Source organism: Pseudophryne corroboree, chromosome 2, assembly GCF_028390025.1.
Source record: "Pseudophryne corroboree isolate aPseCor3 chromosome 2, aPseCor3.hap2, whole genome shotgun sequence".
Taxonomy (NCBI): Eukaryota; Metazoa; Chordata; class Amphibia; order Anura; family Myobatrachidae; genus Pseudophryne; species Pseudophryne corroboree.
The window spans coordinates 876,360,164-876,378,821 of NC_086445.1; the positions used below are offsets into that span (position 1 = coordinate 876,360,164).

Below are 18,658 nucleotides of genomic sequence, written 5' to 3' on the forward strand. Positions count from 1 at the left end.
AGCACCCCCTTCACAAAAGTCTGTACTTCAGGAAGAGAGGCTAATTCTCTTTGAAAGAAAATGGATAAGGCCGAAATTTGAACCTTTATGGACCCTAATTTTAGGCCCACAGTCACTCCTGTTTGAAGGAAGTGAAGCAGACGTCCCAAATGGAACTCCTCTGTAGGAGCAGCTCTGGCCTCACACCAAGAAACATATTTCCGCCATATACGGTGATAATGTTTTAACGTCACGTCTTTCCTAGCCATGATCAGGGTAGGAATGACTTCCTCCGGAATTCCTTTTTCCGCTAGTGACAGCGTTCAACCGCCATGCCGTCAAACGCAGCCGCGGTAAGTCTACTATGCCACATAGTATGAGCCAACATTCTCGTTATGTCACATAGTTTGAGCTGAAATTCACACTATGCGTTATGCCACTTAGTATGAGCCAAAATTCACGTTACGCACACAGTATGAGCCAAGTTCACTCTGCCACACAGTAAGAGCCAAATTCATGTTATGCTACACAGTGCTAAAATTTACTCTATGCCACACACTATGCGTTATGCCACTTAGTATGAGCCAAATTCTCATGTTCTCCACCACCGGCTCTGAGTCCTCCTGAGAGGAACAATGATGATTGAGAGTGCGGGCGACAGAAGAGAGAGAGCACGGGCTGACGGAGACTTAGGTTGCGCGGTGTGACACCACGTCACATGGTGAGACAGAGCCAGGAGGATGTTTTATACCCCTTTCAGACTCACATAGCCGGGTCGCACCCGCAGTGCCGTAACTAGGTGTGCGCAGAAGGGGCGTTGCCCACAGCGCACACCTTAGTTAGAGCGCATATTCCCCCTGCGCTCCCACTGCCCGCATACCCGTTCAAGGGGCACAAAGTGTGCAGCATTGCAATGAGTCAGACTGACTCATTACAAGCCGCCTGTGCCCTGTGATGTGCGCGGTCACCGGAGCGAGGGGAGGAGGAGAAGGGAGGGGGACTTTGAAGCCTGCAGACCCCGAGAAAGCAAGGCGGAGACCCCGCCCAGCAATACTTGTTGGTCACGCCCCCACGCCGGCTCAGCTTGAGAGGGGCAGGTGAACTGATGTGCTGCTGGTCTTGCCTGCATTCCCAGATCTTCTGCTCTCCCGGCCAGGTCAGCAGCTGGAGGTGCGTGCTCTATGGTTCGGGATTTTTTTAAAGGGGGTGTGGCCACGGGGGGGGGGGGGGGTCCGCGATTAGGCCACGCCCCCGACTTGGCCTTGGCAAATTGTGTGCAGCTTTACCTGCTCAGTGCTCTCTCACCTTCTGACTAGTACTCCTGCAGTCATTCACCATGGAGGTAAAGTGTGTGTGGTGACTACAGGGGACAGAGTGTGTGCGTGTGTATCAGGGGCGTTTTAAGAGAGGAGGAGGCCCGGGTGCAGCCTCCTCCGTTCGGGCCCCCTCCTCTCTGCCGGCAGCGGGAAGAGTCTAAGCACTAGAGCGCTCAGACTCTACTGAGCATGTGCAGATCCCTGGGAAAATGGCGCGGCGGCTATTTTCTCTGAGATTTCTCTACTGCGCATGCGCAGAACTCCGTGAAAATGGGACGCTGTCTGCCGTAATGTGTAAAAAGGGGAATCTGTCTGCCGTAATGTGTAAGAGGGGCTGTACCTGGTGTAGTGGCGATACTGTGCGGCGTAATTTGAATAATGGAGACTACTATAATATGTAATGTGAATTGGTATTATTTTGTTGCCACACCCCTTCCCCATGAAGCCACGCCCCTATATTTTTTGCGCGCGCCTACGGCGCGCACTGCCCCTCTTTTTTACATAGAGGGGGGGGCGCCAATGCCCTATCTTGCACACAGCGCTAAAATGTCTAGTTACGGCACTGCGCACCCAGGAATGTGTACACAGGTGCTTCTCAGGTGCGACCCGGCTTGAGACCCCTTTCAGACTTGCGGCCCCACCCGGCATATTGCCGGGTTGGTGACGTCACAGCTGACACTACCGGAGGCTGTGCTTGGAGATGATCATCTCCAAGCACCGCCTCCTCCTATGCAGAGAACGGGTGCCGGGTCGCTCGACCTGGGATGGAATGCCGGGACGCTCGACCCGGATTATACTTTCAGGACACTTTCACACTGAGCAAATTCCAGGATTGATGCGCGTTCATGTGCAATAACCCGGGAAATATTTGTCAGTGTGAAAGGGGTATAAGTCCCCACGTGCGGCCACTGGCCATTACAGTATACACAGTGTGTGACAGCACATCGTCAGTTGGGGTGGCGGGCGCAGCGGGGTGGGGGGGAGACACAGTGACTGGAATGAGCAACAGGCTGGGCTCGGCGGTGTCTGATCACACACCCGCGGGCTGCTGCGATCACCACTGTGCTGCAGCAGGGGGGCATGTGGGGGCCGGGGGTGCCGGACATTAGGGTATGCCTGTGTACACCAGGCACCCCCATGCGCACGCCTATGATTTTCCAAATTATGTCTGGTTCTCCTTCTGTCTTCAATAACACTGTACAAACATATTTTCATTTTTAAGAATACAGGTCGTCCTAAGAAGTGATTTATAAATGTTACACTATTTATTGTTTTACAGCCTGCAGTAACCATGACTGTCCACAAGAAGCTGCTGCAGATATGAGAACTGAATTGCAGTAATGCACACCTGTCACAATATAACTATATATAGGGCATTGTCACATGATCTAGTTACTAGCAAAGTTGATGAGATCAAGAGATGTATAACCTGGAATTTTCTTATTTCCTTGTAATTTTTCTATCATGTTGCACATTCTTTTAATGTGTCCATATTATCTTTGCCTATCAAATGACAACTAAGATTACTCCAAAATACTGTATTCGCTTTCCCGGAATGTTTCCATGTAACAATGTCATAGAATCTCATTACAAGGCTGGACTATACAAAGCTGTTCATGATATTTAAGGTTAAATATTTGTTTCTAATTTCCCATCAAACTATGGGCCTGATTCAGGGGTCCCTTCAAAATGTTGCTATGGGGCCCACAAAGTTCCTGCTACATCCCTGGTCCTGGGCGTATCACATAGCTGTTTATGAAGTAAGGCGCTTTTGGGGTCTATTTACTAAGCTTTGCAGAGAGATAAAGTAACTGCCAATCAGCTCCTAACTGTTATTTTTCAAACCTAGCCTGTAACATAACAGTTAGGAGCTGATTGGCTGCTACTTTTTCCCGTCAACTTTATCTCTCTCCAAGGCTTAGTAAACAGACCCTTAATCACTCACATTGGGGGCCTTAAGGGCCCCGTACACTAGGACGATAATGCCCGATTTCATCCGATTTTCGCGCATTCGACCCGATATATCGGATGAAATCGGGCATTTTGGAGGTGTATCCGATCCGATCCGATGCGCGTTCCCGTGAGCATCAGATCGGATCCTCCAGATTGAATGTGCTGCACATTCAATCATGTCCGACCCCGCAGGCATGGCTGTATCCTGGGCGATCCTGCCCCCCGGGAGGCTGCCGGGGTGATCACCTGCGACATATAATACGGACATGTCATGTAAGTGTATGGGGCCCTTTACTCTGATGGAGAATCTGCACCTAGCATGGAGCTGGTGGAAGTATCGATAGTCCAATGGTTGCATGCAAAAATGCAACAAGTGGGCGTCCTAGTACTTGCACAGCTGTACACCGGGGGAATGGCTGATACTAACATCAGTACAATGTCACAGGTTCGACTAAAGCAATGGATGCTAAAGGTGCCGCAGGAGCGTGTGAGCCTGAATCATCCTATTTATTATCCTAGAGCAAGCCTGTCCAACCTTTGGCTCTCCGGATGTTGTGAAACTGCAAATCCCAGCATGCTCTGACACAGTTTTAGCATTCCCTAATAGCAAAACTGTGTCAAGGCATTATGGGACTTGTAGTTTTACAACAGCTGGAGAGCCACGGGTTGACCAGGCCTGTCCTAGAATGTATTCTCAAAAATTGGGGGGTTTTTATCTGCGCACCGAGTCCTCTCTGCTTCGGACAAGCTGCCGTACTAAATAGGTGACCACCTACGTACGTAAATCTATAGACAGGTAATTGTACTGCGCTCAGTCCTATGTTCATCTGTAGATGATGAAAGTTTATATATGGATAGTGTCTGTGTAGTTGATAAGGGTAGTAGTAATAAACGATAACTGAAAAGGAAATTTTGTGTCTGTGTGTACCGTTTGCCTTGTGAGTTTAATGAACAACAGACCTGAAAGAAGAAATTAATAGGATTTTATTCTAATCATAAACTGACCTCCGTTATGGTGCGTTTTAGTACCAGAAAAAAAAAATGAAAATGAAAACATAAAAATAAAAATAATAATAATAATAATAAATGATAAATATTAATGCAAATTTCTAAAATGAAAAAACAAAGATAAATCAAGAATAAAAAACAGGTCAAAAATAGAAAAAAATAGAAAAAAAACAATAGTGCTTGAGCAAATGCTCACAGTCCGGAATGATGGGGTAGTGTGGATTTTCAAAAAAAGGTCTATTAAACGTTGGTATCCAAAGTTCAGATGCAGTTCATACAATTTGCGGCGTCCCGCATAAATTTTCTCAGAGCGCTCGAGGGAGTGGATGATATCAGGGTACGTGATAGTATATGAGGTTAGTGCAGTGCTGGATATTGTGAGCTGGCAAGGAGTGGATGAGTTAAAGCTCCGGGCTAGTTCGTCCACCTCTCCCCTGGTCCCGAGAGTCGCGCCCGTGTTCAGGCGTTCCCCTGGTACCTGATCGGTTCGAGGGACGAACAGTGCCTAGGGTTTGGGTGATCACGACCAGCGCTCTCCGGAGCGTCTGCTCGTGAAATCCCTCACCGCGTACGGAGACTCACCTGCTGCCGCTTCCTGCCGTCCACCGTGTCTCTGCACTGGCTCCCGTCCTCCTTTACAGCGTCCTCCTGGTTGTTAGGTGACGTCCTGTTACTTTCGTTCTTCGGGGTCACGTGACCGGGATGTCCCGTCTTCCGCCAAACTTCTCCCAGAGGAAGACCCCTATGGGGTTGAAACGCGTTGGAGCCACTAATACACCCTGCTAAACAGGACCTACATTTAACAGAGAGCCACGAGCGGAAGACGGGACATCCCGGTCACGTGACCCCGAAGAACGAAAGTAACAGGACGTCACCTAACAACCAGGAGGACGCTGTAAAGGAGGACGGGAGCCAGTGCAGAGACACGGTGGACGGCAGGAAGCGGCAGCAGGTGAGTCTCCGTACGCGGTGAGGGATTTCACGAGCAGACGCTCCGGAGAGCGCTGGTCGTGATCACCCAAACCCTAGGCACTGTTCGTCCCTCGAACCGATCAGGTACCAGGGGAACGCCTGAACACGGGCGCGACTCTCGGGACCAGGGGAGAGGTGGACGAACTAGCCCGGAGCTTTAACTCATCCACTCCTTGCCAGCTCACAATATCCAGCACTGCACTAACCTCATATACTATCACGTACCCTGATATCATCCACTCCCTCGAGCGCTCTGAGAAAATTTATGCGGGACGCCGCAAATTGTATGAACTGCATCTGAACTTTGGATACCAACGTTTAATAGACCTTTTTTTGAAAATCCACACTACCCCATCATTCCGGACTGTGAGCATTTGCTCAAGCACTATTGTTTTTTTTTCTGTTTTTTTCTATTTTTGACCTGTTTTTTATTCTTGATTTATCTTTGTTTTTTCATTTTAGAAATTTGCATTAATATTTATCATTTATTATTATTATTTTTATTTTTATGTTTTCATTTTCATTTTTTTTTTCTGGTACTAAAACGCACCATAACGGAGGTCAGTTTATGATTAGAATAAAATCCTATTAATTTCTTCTTTCAGGTCTGTTGTTCATTAAACTCACAAGGCAAACGGTACACACAGACACAAAATTTCCTTTTCAGTTATCGTTTATTACTACTACCCTTATCAACTACACAGAACACTATCCATATATAAACTTTCATCATCTACAGATGAACATAGGACTGAGCGCAGTACAATTACCTGTCTGTCCTAGAATGTACATTGTGTAGCGCTACAATATTTCCTTTTGTAAAAACAATTATTAACATTTGCCGGTTTCAACTTGTTTTCCTGTCTGTTTTTAAACTTAAGGGCCCCATACACTTATACGACATGACGGTCCGTCATGTCATATAAGATTTCCTCCAACCTCCCGGCAGCCTCCCCGTTGGCAGGATAGTATTAGATATATCGTATGCAGTTTTTTTGTATCTTTCCCAATCCATTTACTGCGGGATCCGACATATGACGAGTGCAGCACTTGTGATATGTCGGAACTAGGGGGATCCGATCCGATGCACACGGGAACGCGCATCGGATCAGATCAGGGGAAAAACACACAGAAATTGCCTGATTTCACCCAATATATAGGGCCGAATGGCCGAATTGGGCTGAAATCGGGCATTATCGGTCTAGTGTATGGGGCCCTTTAGACAATGGGGGAGTGACAAACATCCTACATCGTTCTCCCAGTGTGTTCTAAAACTAAGTAAAATTTTATTTAACATTAATTAATTGACTTGAGAAGGTATTTAGGGGTCTATTCATGAAGCAGTAAAAAGTGTGGAGAAGTGAGCCAGTGGAGTAGTTGCCCATGGCAATTAATCAGCTGCTCCGTAAAATTTTATAGAAGGCACTTTATGTTACGTAAACACTGATTGGTTGACACGGGCAACTTCTCCACTGGCTCACTCCTCCACTCTTTTTTCACTGCCTCATGAATAGATCACTTCAGATAACACTGGTGGCATCCTGGTGGTTCCATAAATTCCTCAGTTCTGAAACAACAACTGCTCCTAAAGCCACTAACCTGAACAGATTATCCCGACGGTGCAGTGTGGCCGGAGAGCTGTAGATATCACACACGCCTGTGTTATTATCTGTGTGCATCATGTTCCGGAAGACATATCCCTGCGCCTAAAGATGAAACAAATACACATAATACATATATAGCCACAAAGTCACAGCAATTTCTGCTAAGTAGGGAACACATCAGTGCTGTATACAGTGTCTGTCTGTATCAGTAATACACTAAAAATGTGAAATTGTTCCCCCCACATGCTCACGCTACTCGTTTTACAGTCATATTATTGGGGGAATGTGGAAGTAGCGAAAATAAATAAGTAAATGTGAAATAAATGTTATTTTCTGACTACGCATTTATGTAGGCATGTGCTTAGCCTGCCTGTTAGGTAAGTACCACTCGACTACCTGCTTGATACCAAGGAAACCAGTGGCGGCAAGTGCAGGCAAACTTTTTCCACATGTAGGACTACATGCTGGAAGTCCAGATTACAAAGCAGGGTTTGGTTAAACATAAATATCTGTGGTGTAAGGTAGGAGTGGCTAAACCTAGCCTGCTGTGCCATGCTGAATAAACTCACACTTACCACTATGGGCTGTTTAATATAAATGCACATTATAGGGTAACACAGCTAACAGTGGGTGCAGCAGAACAATGGCCAAAAGAAAATACCCATTCATGTCAGCTGCATACAGAGCTTTGCCCATCTGATCAGCACAAGAGCCTCGTGCCTATCAAATATAGCCTGTATGCAACATAAACAGTAGAATATTTAGTACACAGCATAAGCAACCTGATGACCAATGACGTCCTATACACAGCACATATAAAAGCCATGCACAACATAACTGCCCTATGTATACAACCATTCACTGTGAACCAAATACAGCCTTGTGCCCAGCCCATCACAGTCACATGGCCTGGCCACCACTTACATCCAGTGCTCAGATAACTGACTATGCCAAGAACAGTCCCAACCATGTACATGTAGCCTTGTGCCATGCCCACTACAGTCCCACGGCCATAACACAGCACTGTGTTTACGATAACACACACAGAAATCACAATATTGTTATTATTACATATAGGAAGGAAAGTTTGCCTGCATACTGGTACCTTGTCTGCACAGGGCTCCATTAGGTAGGTGTTGATAATCCGGATGTTGGGAGCACGGCTGTAGATCCAGGCAAGTGCACTGCTCACCAACTGTACAATATGTCTCTGCCTCTGGACATGGTGATATGCGGAACTAAAGATATTTGTGACCCCCTAAAAACATACCCACAAATTATTTCAAACCTTAAAAAAAACTGGGATCATACAATAAAATAATACATCCACATTTTCATAAATATCTGTAATTACTTTCAAGCCATGTATCACTAAAATTAAAACCTAAATGTATGCAGAATGTTACTTCTATGTTCTGCAATGTGTGTAATAACAGTTCCTCGCTGATTCTATGTTAAATTGGGCACAAATTCAGCAATGTCATCATTGAGGTTGACCATTTCAACCCTATTTAAGCAAATAATATTATTAGTATTATTCTTGCTGTGAGGCAGCAATGATAACCACTGTGCCACTGTGCTTCCAAAATAACAGCTGCATATGGAACAGTAACTCATGGTCTAGTATCTACGGGCTTACAGTGATATTTTTTCCATTTATTGTTAAATAATTATATTGTAAGGCATGGTGCATGTAATAAAATGAAGCTGAGGGGCTTGTTGCCACGAGAATGACTACATGGTCCTCACGTCAACATTCAGAATTTTTGGAAAATTTTAGGAGTATGGCTAGGGGTAGGATCAGGCATACAACTCCAGAACGGAACTCCGCAAGCTTGACATGTCGCCTGTCAACATTGTGAAAGTGAATGTGAAATGTCAACATCTCGTCCTGGTGTCGACATATTTGACCACACCCAAATTGATACCTTGTGTTCTGACCAGCTGTCAACAGGGGCATTGAGAAGGAGAGCAGGTGCTACTTACCCGGGCCTAGGCCGGTTGGAGGGGCTGCTGGGGGCCCGGATCAGCGATTGCCCTCCACCTGTAACACGTCTCCTCTGTACATTGTTTGGGGAGGGGGTGTGGTCACACCTCTGAATTTGTTCATACACCCAGTATCAGGGCCCGTCAGAGCCCTGGCTATGCGGCCATTGGACATACACACCTGGTAAAAGTTGATCTCATGAGCAAGGAAAATATTCCTGTCACGAGGTTCTCTCATAGTGTCAATGCTGAGGGTACCAAAGATCTGCTGGTTCACATCTATCAGTGGCAGCACAATGAGGGATCCTTTCCTGTCGCCTTCAGGGCGCTCTGTATTCCAGAACTGAATGTTTCCGTGATACTGAACTCGAGGAACATGTTGTGGGGCCCCAGTGTCCACTGCTGCAAAGCTGAGACGTGCGAGTATTAAATACAGTACATTAAGCTGGTAAATTACTCAAATTTAAAACAATTATTAGTTATTATAGATAAACATACATTTACACAATGCTACCTAATTAGCTTTAAAAAATAAATAAATTATATTTTATATATATATATATATATATATATATATATTGCATAAAACAGAGTCAGATAAACACATACATTTAAGACTTATAAAGACATTTGTTTGTACATTTGTGTGGAGCCAATTGGACAACGGAGCTGCTGAAAACATGACTTTACTCTCAGACTCCATTACCAACATGGCTGCCGGGAGAACCTTCCGGGGCAGAAACCAAACAACATGAGATTGCTTCCAGTGATACAACAGTTGAATCTATATTGGTGACCCCATTAACATAATAAAACGTACAGTAAGTGCAAAAAGTTAATGCTTTTAAAATTGAAAGTTCATGTTAACATTCTGACTATTGACATTCAGTACCTGTCGACATTCTGAATGTTGATACCCACACAAGAAGCATATACAAAGATGCAACATGTAGATGAGATGGAAATGTAAATGCTCCAGCTTACATTCTATTGGTGACCAATGAGGCTGAAACTGATGCAGGTGTGACATAAAGTAGAAAAAGAAAGTCAATCTTGCCAAGATGTTGAAAACGTATAAAAGTGTGGAAAGTCGATTTAGAGGAATGCCAGACAAAGGGAGGTTACAGTAATTGAGGTGGATGATACAGTATTCAGAGAGTGGATGAATGTTTTGATTGCATTTAAGTTGAGAATGTGTTGTATCCTGGCAATGTTATGAAAAGTAAAGCAACAGCTTTAGAGGAAAGACTGGCCTCATATGAGGGGTGAAAGAGAGGATAACGTCAAGGATGACACAAAGTATTACTTGGGGAACAGGTGAGAGTATAGAGTTGTCTATTGTGAGGTAAATGTTGGGGTAGAGGAGGCAACAAGATGAGATCAGATTTGGCCATGTTACGTTTTATGTAGTGTGGGACATCTCTGAGGAGATGGCAGAGACACCTGGACTTGTGATGAAAGAGGAGAGATCTTTAGAGGACAATTATATTTGGATGCCATCACTATATTGGTGATACCGCAGTCTGACAGAGCTTATCATATACACTAAGGAGAAGGTGTAGAGTGAAAAGAGTATAGGGCAGAGGAGGATGAGCAAATTAAAGATAGAGATGGGACCATCGAGGAGTGGATGAGGAGAGAATAGTGTTATGAACCCCAATGGAATGTACATGAGGAAAAGGTGATTGATGGTGTCAAAACATGTGGAGAGGTCGAGGAGGATGAGAACGCAGAATTGACCTTTAGACTTAGAACAGAGAACACTGTTGATCACTTTAGTCAGGACAGTCTAGGTGGAGAGAAGCGGATGGAAATCCGACTGTAGGGTGTAAAGGAGAGAGTAAGGGTACAGAAAGTTTGAAAGGCAATTATAAACTCAAGTAGTTTGTAGGTGGACAGGAGCAAAGGCTGTAGGCAGTTGAAGGAGAGAAAGGCAGGGACAAGAGAAATATTTTATGAAGATGTGTGAGATAAGATCATGCTGAATGGAAGAAGTTGGAGATGCTGGAGGAGAGAGAAAGGTTGAAGATGTGTCTTAGGTGCAAGTTGACCTGATCAGTAGTTATATAAGAGAGATTGAATAGGATGGAGGGGGTAGTGTAGACACTGACATGTTTTGGATTATGTATTTTTGGGACATGATTGGCAAAGCAAGATAACAAAGTATGAAACGTGGTTATAATGAGGGAAATTGGTTATGTTCTTACCTCACACCCTTCATGTCTCTGTTCAGTGTCTTGTTTAGTAAATATATGGCATCCTCTGAAGTACACGCAACATAACGTAGAACCTCTGTCCACCGTTCTCCTTCTGAACTCTGCTCCAGAAGGGCAATGTTGGCACTGATCTTTTTGTTATTTCCATGAGCCTCTGCATCCTTTAAGCATAAATGAAAAATGTGACATCTGTATCTATGTTGTATGTAATAAATATGAATTGCTGCTGACAAGTGCATTCTGACATATTGTCGCTGTACCTTGTAAAGCACTTGGAACAAAGATTTGTAGACAGACTCAAGGCTTCCTCCACTAGTTTCAGCAACTGTCTGAATTTGTTGAAGCCACTTCCTTCGGGAAGATCCTCGCAGCTTTTCCGCCTGTGTACGCTCTACACTGGAAGTCAAAAATTCCACCAAATTTTCAAACACCTCTTTTTCTAGTCCTGGCAGCTCTCGGATCACACCCAAGATATAGCTACTGAACTCACACACTGAGAGCTTCCTTGACCCTCGCTGAGATTGTGAAGATGTTAGAGTCTCTCTTCCTGTACAAAACAAATACGTATTGTTTGAAAAAAATATTAGAAAGTGTGGACAGTGGCTCTGTATTTATGGCTAAATTCATCCTAGCAAGCGAGTGGTATTGGGTATATAGTTTAGTCAGCAAGGGCAAGTAAGGAGTGATTTAAATGTCTCTGCTCACAACTGATTGGATGAACTATAATTTCTCTGACGTCCTAAGTGGATGCTGGGACTCCGTAAGGACCATGGGGAATAGCGGCTCCGCAGGAGACTGGGCACAACTAAAGAAAGCTTTAGGACTACCTGGTGTGCACTGGCTCCTCCCACTATGACCCTCCTCCAGACCTCAGTTAGAATCTTGTGCCCGGCTGAGCTGAATGCACACTAGGGGCTCTCCTGAGCTCCTAGAAAGAAAGTATATTTTAGGTTTTTTATTTTACAGTGAGATCTGCTGGCAACAGACTCACTGCAGCGAGGGACTAAGGGGAGAAGAAGCGAACCTGCCTAACTGGTGGTAGCTTGGGCTTCTTAGGCTACTGGACACCATTAGCTCCAGAGGGATCGACCACAGGACCCGACCTTGATGTTCGGTCCCGGAGCCGCGCCGCCGGCCCCCTTACAGAGCCCGAAGCAAGAAGTGTTCCGGAAAATCGTCGGCAGAAGACTTCTGTCTTCAACAAGGTAGCGCACAGCACTGCAGCTGTGCGCCATTGCTCCTCATGCACACCTCACACTCCGGTCACTGATGGGTGCAGGGCGCTGGGGGGGGGGCGCCCTGAGGGCAATATAAACACCTTGGCTGGCAAATCATCACAATATATAGTCCCAGGGCTATATATGTGATAAATTACCCCTGCCAGAATCCATGAAAAAAGCGGGAGAAAAGTCCGCCGAAAAAGGGGCGGGGCTATCTCCCTCAGCACACTGGCGCCATTTTTTCTTCACAGTGCAGCTGGAAGACAGCTCCCCAGGCTCTCCCCTGTAGTTTTCAGGCTCAAAGGGTTAAAAAGAGAGGGGGGGCACTAAATTTAGGCGAAATATGTGTATACAAGCAGCTATTGGGGGAAAAAATCACTCAGTTATAGTGTTAATCCCTGCATTATATAGCGCTCTGGTGTGTGCTGGCATACTCTCTCTCTGTCTCCCCAAAGGACTTTGTGGGGTCCTGTCCTCAGTCAGAGCATTCCCTGTGTGTGTGCTGTGTGTCGGTACGGCTGTGTCGACATGTTGGATGAGGAAGGTTACGTGGAGGCGGAGCAGAGGCCGATAAATGGGATGTCGCCCCCTGTGGGGCCGACACCAGAGTGGATGGATAGGTGGAAGGTATTAACCGACAATGTGAACTCCTTACATAAAAGGCTGGATGACGTAACAGCTGTGGGACAGCCGGCTTCTCAGCCCGCGCCTGCCCAGGCGTCTCAAAGGCCATCAGGGGCTCAAAAAACGCCCGTTACCTCAGATGGCAGACACAGATGTCGACACGGAGTCTGACTCCAGTGTCGACGAGGTTGAGACATATACACAATCCACTAGGAACATCCGTTGCATGATCTCGGCAATGAAAAATGTGTTACACATTTCTGACATTAACCCAAGTACCACATAAAAGGGGTTTTATGTTTGGGGAGAAAAAGCAGCCAGTGTTTTGTTCCCCCATCAGATGAGTGAATGAAGTGTGTAAAGAAGCGTGGGTTCCCCCGATAAGAAACTGGTAATTTCTAAAAAGTTACTGCTGGCGTACCCTTTCCCGCCAGAGGATAGGTCACGTTGGGAGATATCCCCTAGGGTGGATAAGGCGCTCACACGTTTGTCAAAAAAGGTGGCACTGCCGTCTGGGGATACGGCCACTTTGAAGGAGCCTGCTGATAAAAAGCAGGAGGCTATCCTGAAGTCTGTATATACACACTCAGGTACTATACTGAGACCTGCATTTGCCTCAGCATAAATAGTGCTGCTGCAGCGTGGTCTGATACCCTGTCAGATAATATTAATACCCTAGACAGGGATAATATTTTGCTAACATAGAGCATATTAAAGACGTCGTCTTATATATGAAGGATGCACAGAGGGATATTTGCCGGCTGGCATCCAGAATTAATGCAATGTCCATTCTGCCAGGAGGGTATTAGAGACCCGGCAGTGGACAGGTGATGCTGCCTTTAAAAGGCACATGGAGATTCTGCCTTATAAGGGTGAGGAATTGTTTGGGGATGGTCTCTGGGACCTCGTATCCACAGCAACAGCTGGGAAGAAAATTTTTTACCTCAGGTTTCCTCACAGCCTAAGAAAGCACCGTGTTTTCAGGTACAGTCCTTTCGGCTTCAGAAAAGCAAGCGGGTCAAAGGCGCTTCCTTTCTGCACAGAGACAAGGGAAGAAGGAAAAAGCTGCACCAGACAGCCAGTTCCCAGGATCAAAAATCTTCCCCCGCTTCCTCTGAGTCCACCGCATGACGCTGGGGCTCCACAGGTGTAGACAGGTGCGGTGGGGGCGCGTCTCGGGAACTTCAGGGACCAGTGGGCTTGCCCACAGGTGGATCCCTAGGTTCTGCAAGTAGTATCACAGGGATACAGGCTGGAGTTCGAGGCGACTCCCCCTCGCCGTTACCTCACATCTGCCTTGCCTGCTGCCCTCGGAGAAAGGGAGGTAGTACTGGCGGCAATTCACAAGCTGTACTTCCAGCAGGTGAAATCAAGGTACCCCTCCTTCAACAAGGCCGGGGTTACTATTCCAGAATGTTGTGGTACCGAAACCAGACGGTTCGGTGAGACCCATTCTAAAATTGAAATCCTTGAACACTTATATACGAAGGTTCAAGTTTAAAATGGAATCGCTCAGGGCGATTATTGCAAGCCTGGAGAATTTCATGGTATCACTGGACATCAAGGATGCTTACCTGCATGTCCCTATTTACCCTCTTCACCAGGAGTACCTCAAAATTGTGGTACAGGATTGTCATTACCAATTCCAGACGTTGCCGTTGGTCTGTGCCCGGCACCGAGGGTATTTACCAAGGTAATGGCCGAAATAATTATCCCGTACTTGGACGATCTCCTTATAAAGGCGAGGTCCAGGGAGCAGTTGTTCATCAGAGTAGCACTATCTCGGGAAGTGCTACAACAGCACGGCTGGATTCTGAATATTCCAAAGTCGCAGCTGGTTCCTACGACGCGTCTACTGTTCCTGGGTATGGTTCTGGACACAGAACAGGAAAAAAGGGTTTCTCCCGGAAGAGAAGTCCAAGGAGTTGTCGTCTCTAGACAGAGACCTCCTAATACAAATACAGGTGTCGGTGCATCAATGCACGCGAGCCCTGGGAAAGATGGTAGCTTCTTACGAAGAAATTCCATTCGCCAGGTCCCATGCAAGGATCTTCCAGTGGGATCTGTTGGACAAGTGGTCCGGGTCGCATCTTCAGATGCATCGGCGGATAACCCTGTCTCCAAGGGCCAGGGTGTCGCTGTTGTGGTGGCTGCAGAGTGCTCATCTTCTAGGGGGCCGCAGATTCGGCATACAGGACTGGGTCCTGGTGACCACGGATGCCAGCCTTCGAGGCTGGGGGGCAGTCACACAGGGAAGAAACTTCCAAGGACTATGGAAAAGTCAGGAGACTTCCCTACACATAAATATTCTGGAACTAAGGGCCATTTACAATGCCCTAAGTCAGGCTAGCCCCTGCTTCAACACCGGCCGGTGCTGATCCAGTCAGACAACATCACGGCGGTCGCTCATGTAAAACCGACAGGGCGGCACAAGAAGCAGGATGGCGATGGCAGAAGCCACAAGGATTCTCCGATGGGTGGAAAATCATGTGTTAGCACTGTCAGCAGTGTTCATTCCCGGAGTGGACAACTGGGAAGCAGACTTTCTCAGCAGACACGACCTGCACCCGGGACAGTGGGGACTTCATCCAGAAGTCTTCCAAATGATTGTACACCGTTGGGAAAGGCCACAGGTGGACATGATGGCGTCCCGCCTCAACAAAAAGCTACAAAGATATTGCGCCAGGTCAAGGGACCCTCAGGTGATAGCTGTGGACGCTCTGGTAACACCGTGGGTGTACCAGTCGGTGTATGTGTTCCCTTCTCTGCCTCTCATACCCAGGGTACTGAGAATAATAAGAAGGAGAGGAGTAAGAACTATACTCATTGTTCCGGATTGGCCAAGAAGAGCTTGGTACCCAGAACTCCAAGAAATGATCTCAGAGGACCCATGGCCTCTGCCGCTCAGACGGGACCTGCTGCAGCAGGGGGCCTGTCTGTTCCAAGACGTACCGCGGCTGCGTTTGACGGCATGGCGGTTGAACGCCGGATCCTGAAGGAAAAGGGCATTCCGGAGGAAGTTATCCCTACGCTAATTAAAGCTAGGAAAGAAGTGAACGCAAACCATTATCACCGCATATGGCGGAAATATGTTGCGTGCTATGAGGCCAGGAAGGCCCCAACGGAGGAATTTCAGCTAGGTCGATTTCTGCACTTCCTACAGTCAGGGGTGACTATGGGCCTAAAATTGGGTTCCATTAAGGTCCAGATTTCGGCTCTATCGATTTTCTTCCAAAATGGAACTGACTTCACTGCCTGAAGTTCAGACTTTTGTTAAGGGAGTGCTGCATAGTCAGCCCCCGTTGGTGCCTCCAGTGGCACCGTGGGATCTCAACGTGGTGTTGGATTTCCTGAAGTCGCATTGGGTTGAGCCACTTAAATCCGTGGAGCTAAAATACCTCACGTGGAAAGTGGTCATGCTGTTGGCCTTGGCGTCGGCCAGGCGTGTATCAGAATTAGCGGCTTTATCATGCAAAAGCCCTTATCTAATTTTTTTATATGGATAGGGCGGAATTGAGGACTCGTTCCCAATTCCTTCCTAAGGTGGTATCAGTTTTCATGTGAACCAACCTATTGTGGTGCCTGCGGCTACTTGGGACTTGGAGGATTCCAAGTTACTGGACGTAGTCAGGGCCCTGAAAAATATATGTTTCCAGGACGGCTGGAGTCAGGAAAACTGACTCGCTATTTATCCTGTATGCACCCAACAAGCTGGGTGCTCCTGCTTCTAAGCAGACTATTGCTCGCTGGATCTGTAGCACGATTCAACTTGCACATTCTGCGGCTGGACTGCCGCACCCTAAATCTGTAAAAGCCCATTCCACGAGGAAAGTGGGCTCTTCTTGGGCGGCTGCCCGAGGGGTCTCGGCTTTACAAATTTGCCGAGCTGTTACTTGGTCGGGTTCAAACACTTTTGCAAGAGTCTACAAGTTTGATACCCTGGCTGAGGAGGACCTAGAGTTTGCTCATTCGGTGCTGCAGAGTCATCCGCACTCTCCCGCCCGTTTGGGAGCTTTGGTATAATCCCCATGGTCCTTACGGAGTCCCAGCATCCACTTAGGACGTCAGAGAAAATAAGATTTTACTCACCGGTAAATCTATTTCTCGTAGTCCGTAGTGGATGCTGGGCGCCCATCCCAAGTGCGGATTGTCTGCAATACTTGTATATAGTTATTGCCTAACTAAAGGGTTATTGTTGAGCCATCTGTTGAGAGGCTCAGTTATATTTCATACTGTTAACTGGGTATAGTATCATAAGTTATACGGTGTGATTGGTGTGGCTGGTATGAGTCTTACCCGGGATTCAAAATCCTTCCTTATTGTGTCAGCTCTTCCGGGCACAGTATCCTAACTGAGGTCTGGAGGAGGGTCATAGTGGGAGGAGCCAGTGCACACCAGGTAGTCCTAAAGCTTTCTTTAGTTGTGCCCAGTCTCCTGCGGAGCCGCTATTCCCCATGGTCCTTACGGAGTCCCAGCATCCACTACGGACTACGAGAAATAGATTTACCGGTGAGTAAAATCTTATTTTCTCCATCATCCTATTGGAGAATCTTAAACCATGAGTATACTGGCTCAGGCAGGAGTTTGATCAGTCTAAGAAATCTGACACAAGTCTAAAAATACTCCTCCACAATATTCCCTATAGGCTGCTTGGAATCAGCCAGTCACATAACTACATCCCTCTAGAAGTGCCCAAAATAGTAAGGCACAGCGCTACCTATGCCAAGATAATCGTTCAACCTTTTATTTACTTTTCATTCATTCATTTTTTTTTTACAAGATAGCTGCAGCTGCAGTGATATCAGTCAAATCTGCATAGTGGATATAGCCCGCGTGCACCCACCGAGAGCTTATGCAGCTTACAGCATGTCTCAGGGGGGTGAGCCAAGACATTTGTTCCTTGCATCTCCCCTCTTACAACATCTGCTCTGATTCAAAGTGGAAAGTTTTCCCAGGGGTCTTTCATCCCTCTGAGTACACAACATGGAGTCAAAGCATGAATAAATCAGTTATGTTTTATAGATCATGCTTCTAAAGTATATTAGGGGGTGATTCAATCGTTTTACCCCAATGCCAGAGGCGGACTCAGACCTCATTGGGCCCCAAGCAAGACACCAATATTGGGCCCCCCTCCCTCATACAACTTACTGCTGTTTGTCTCTGTATCACAATCAGACGGCGTTAGCAATATTCAGCAAAGCCTGCCACAATAGCTGTTGCTGGCAGCGTACGGGGGGGGGGGGGGGGGGGGTTCAGTGACGTGCGGTGGGGTGAGGCAGTTACCTTTCCTGTCATGCTAACGATTGTGCCAGAGTTTTGACTGTATAAAGTATATGAAAAATACAAATCATTTGTTTTAAATATCTTCTTTGCATTATTCTAATCATTTTTATAGCCAAAGCTATGGAGTAAAAAGTCTATGGCAGGTGAGGCTGTGCCACACCTGTCTATCTTTTCAGCACATCCCTGATCAAAACTCACCAAATTTCCAGGAGATTATACTGCTGCACCTGTGTATAATGCCCAGATGTACGCTTTGGCTCATATATTGCATGTAAATCTGTCTCTGTAGCTAAGGGGGACGGGGACATCCACAACCATAATATGCTGCTGGTAATAAGCATTATAGTTAAATGGGGCCCTTTAAGGGATAGTTATCAAATGTTGTACAGAGATAGAGATAAAGTGGATAGAGTTACGGTACCATCCAATTAGCTACTAAGGGACTTTTTTTTAACACAGCCTGTAAAATGTCAGGTAGAAGCTGATTGGTTGGCACT

General features: G+C 46.5%; 1 protein-coding gene across 3 annotated transcripts in view; it reads right to left on the bottom strand.

Moving 5' to 3' along the window:
• The window catches only part of EFCAB5 (EF-hand calcium binding domain 5), a 154,390-nt gene that overhangs the window by 55,617 nt on the left and 80,115 nt on the right, over positions 1-18,658 (bottom strand). For all 3 annotated transcript variants that reach the window (XM_063955958.1, XM_063955959.1, XM_063955960.1), the window contains exons 13-17: positions 11,295-11,581; positions 11,026-11,195; positions 9,000-9,228; positions 7,938-8,090; positions 6,828-6,934 (exon numbers count right to left, since the gene is read on the bottom strand). In XM_063955958.1, coding sequence (XP_063812028.1) covers positions 6,828-6,934; positions 7,938-8,090; positions 9,000-9,228; positions 11,026-11,195; positions 11,295-11,581 — 946 coding nt within the window. The remainder of the gene's footprint in view (positions 1-6,827; positions 6,935-7,937; positions 8,091-8,999; positions 9,229-11,025; positions 11,196-11,294; positions 11,582-18,658) is intronic.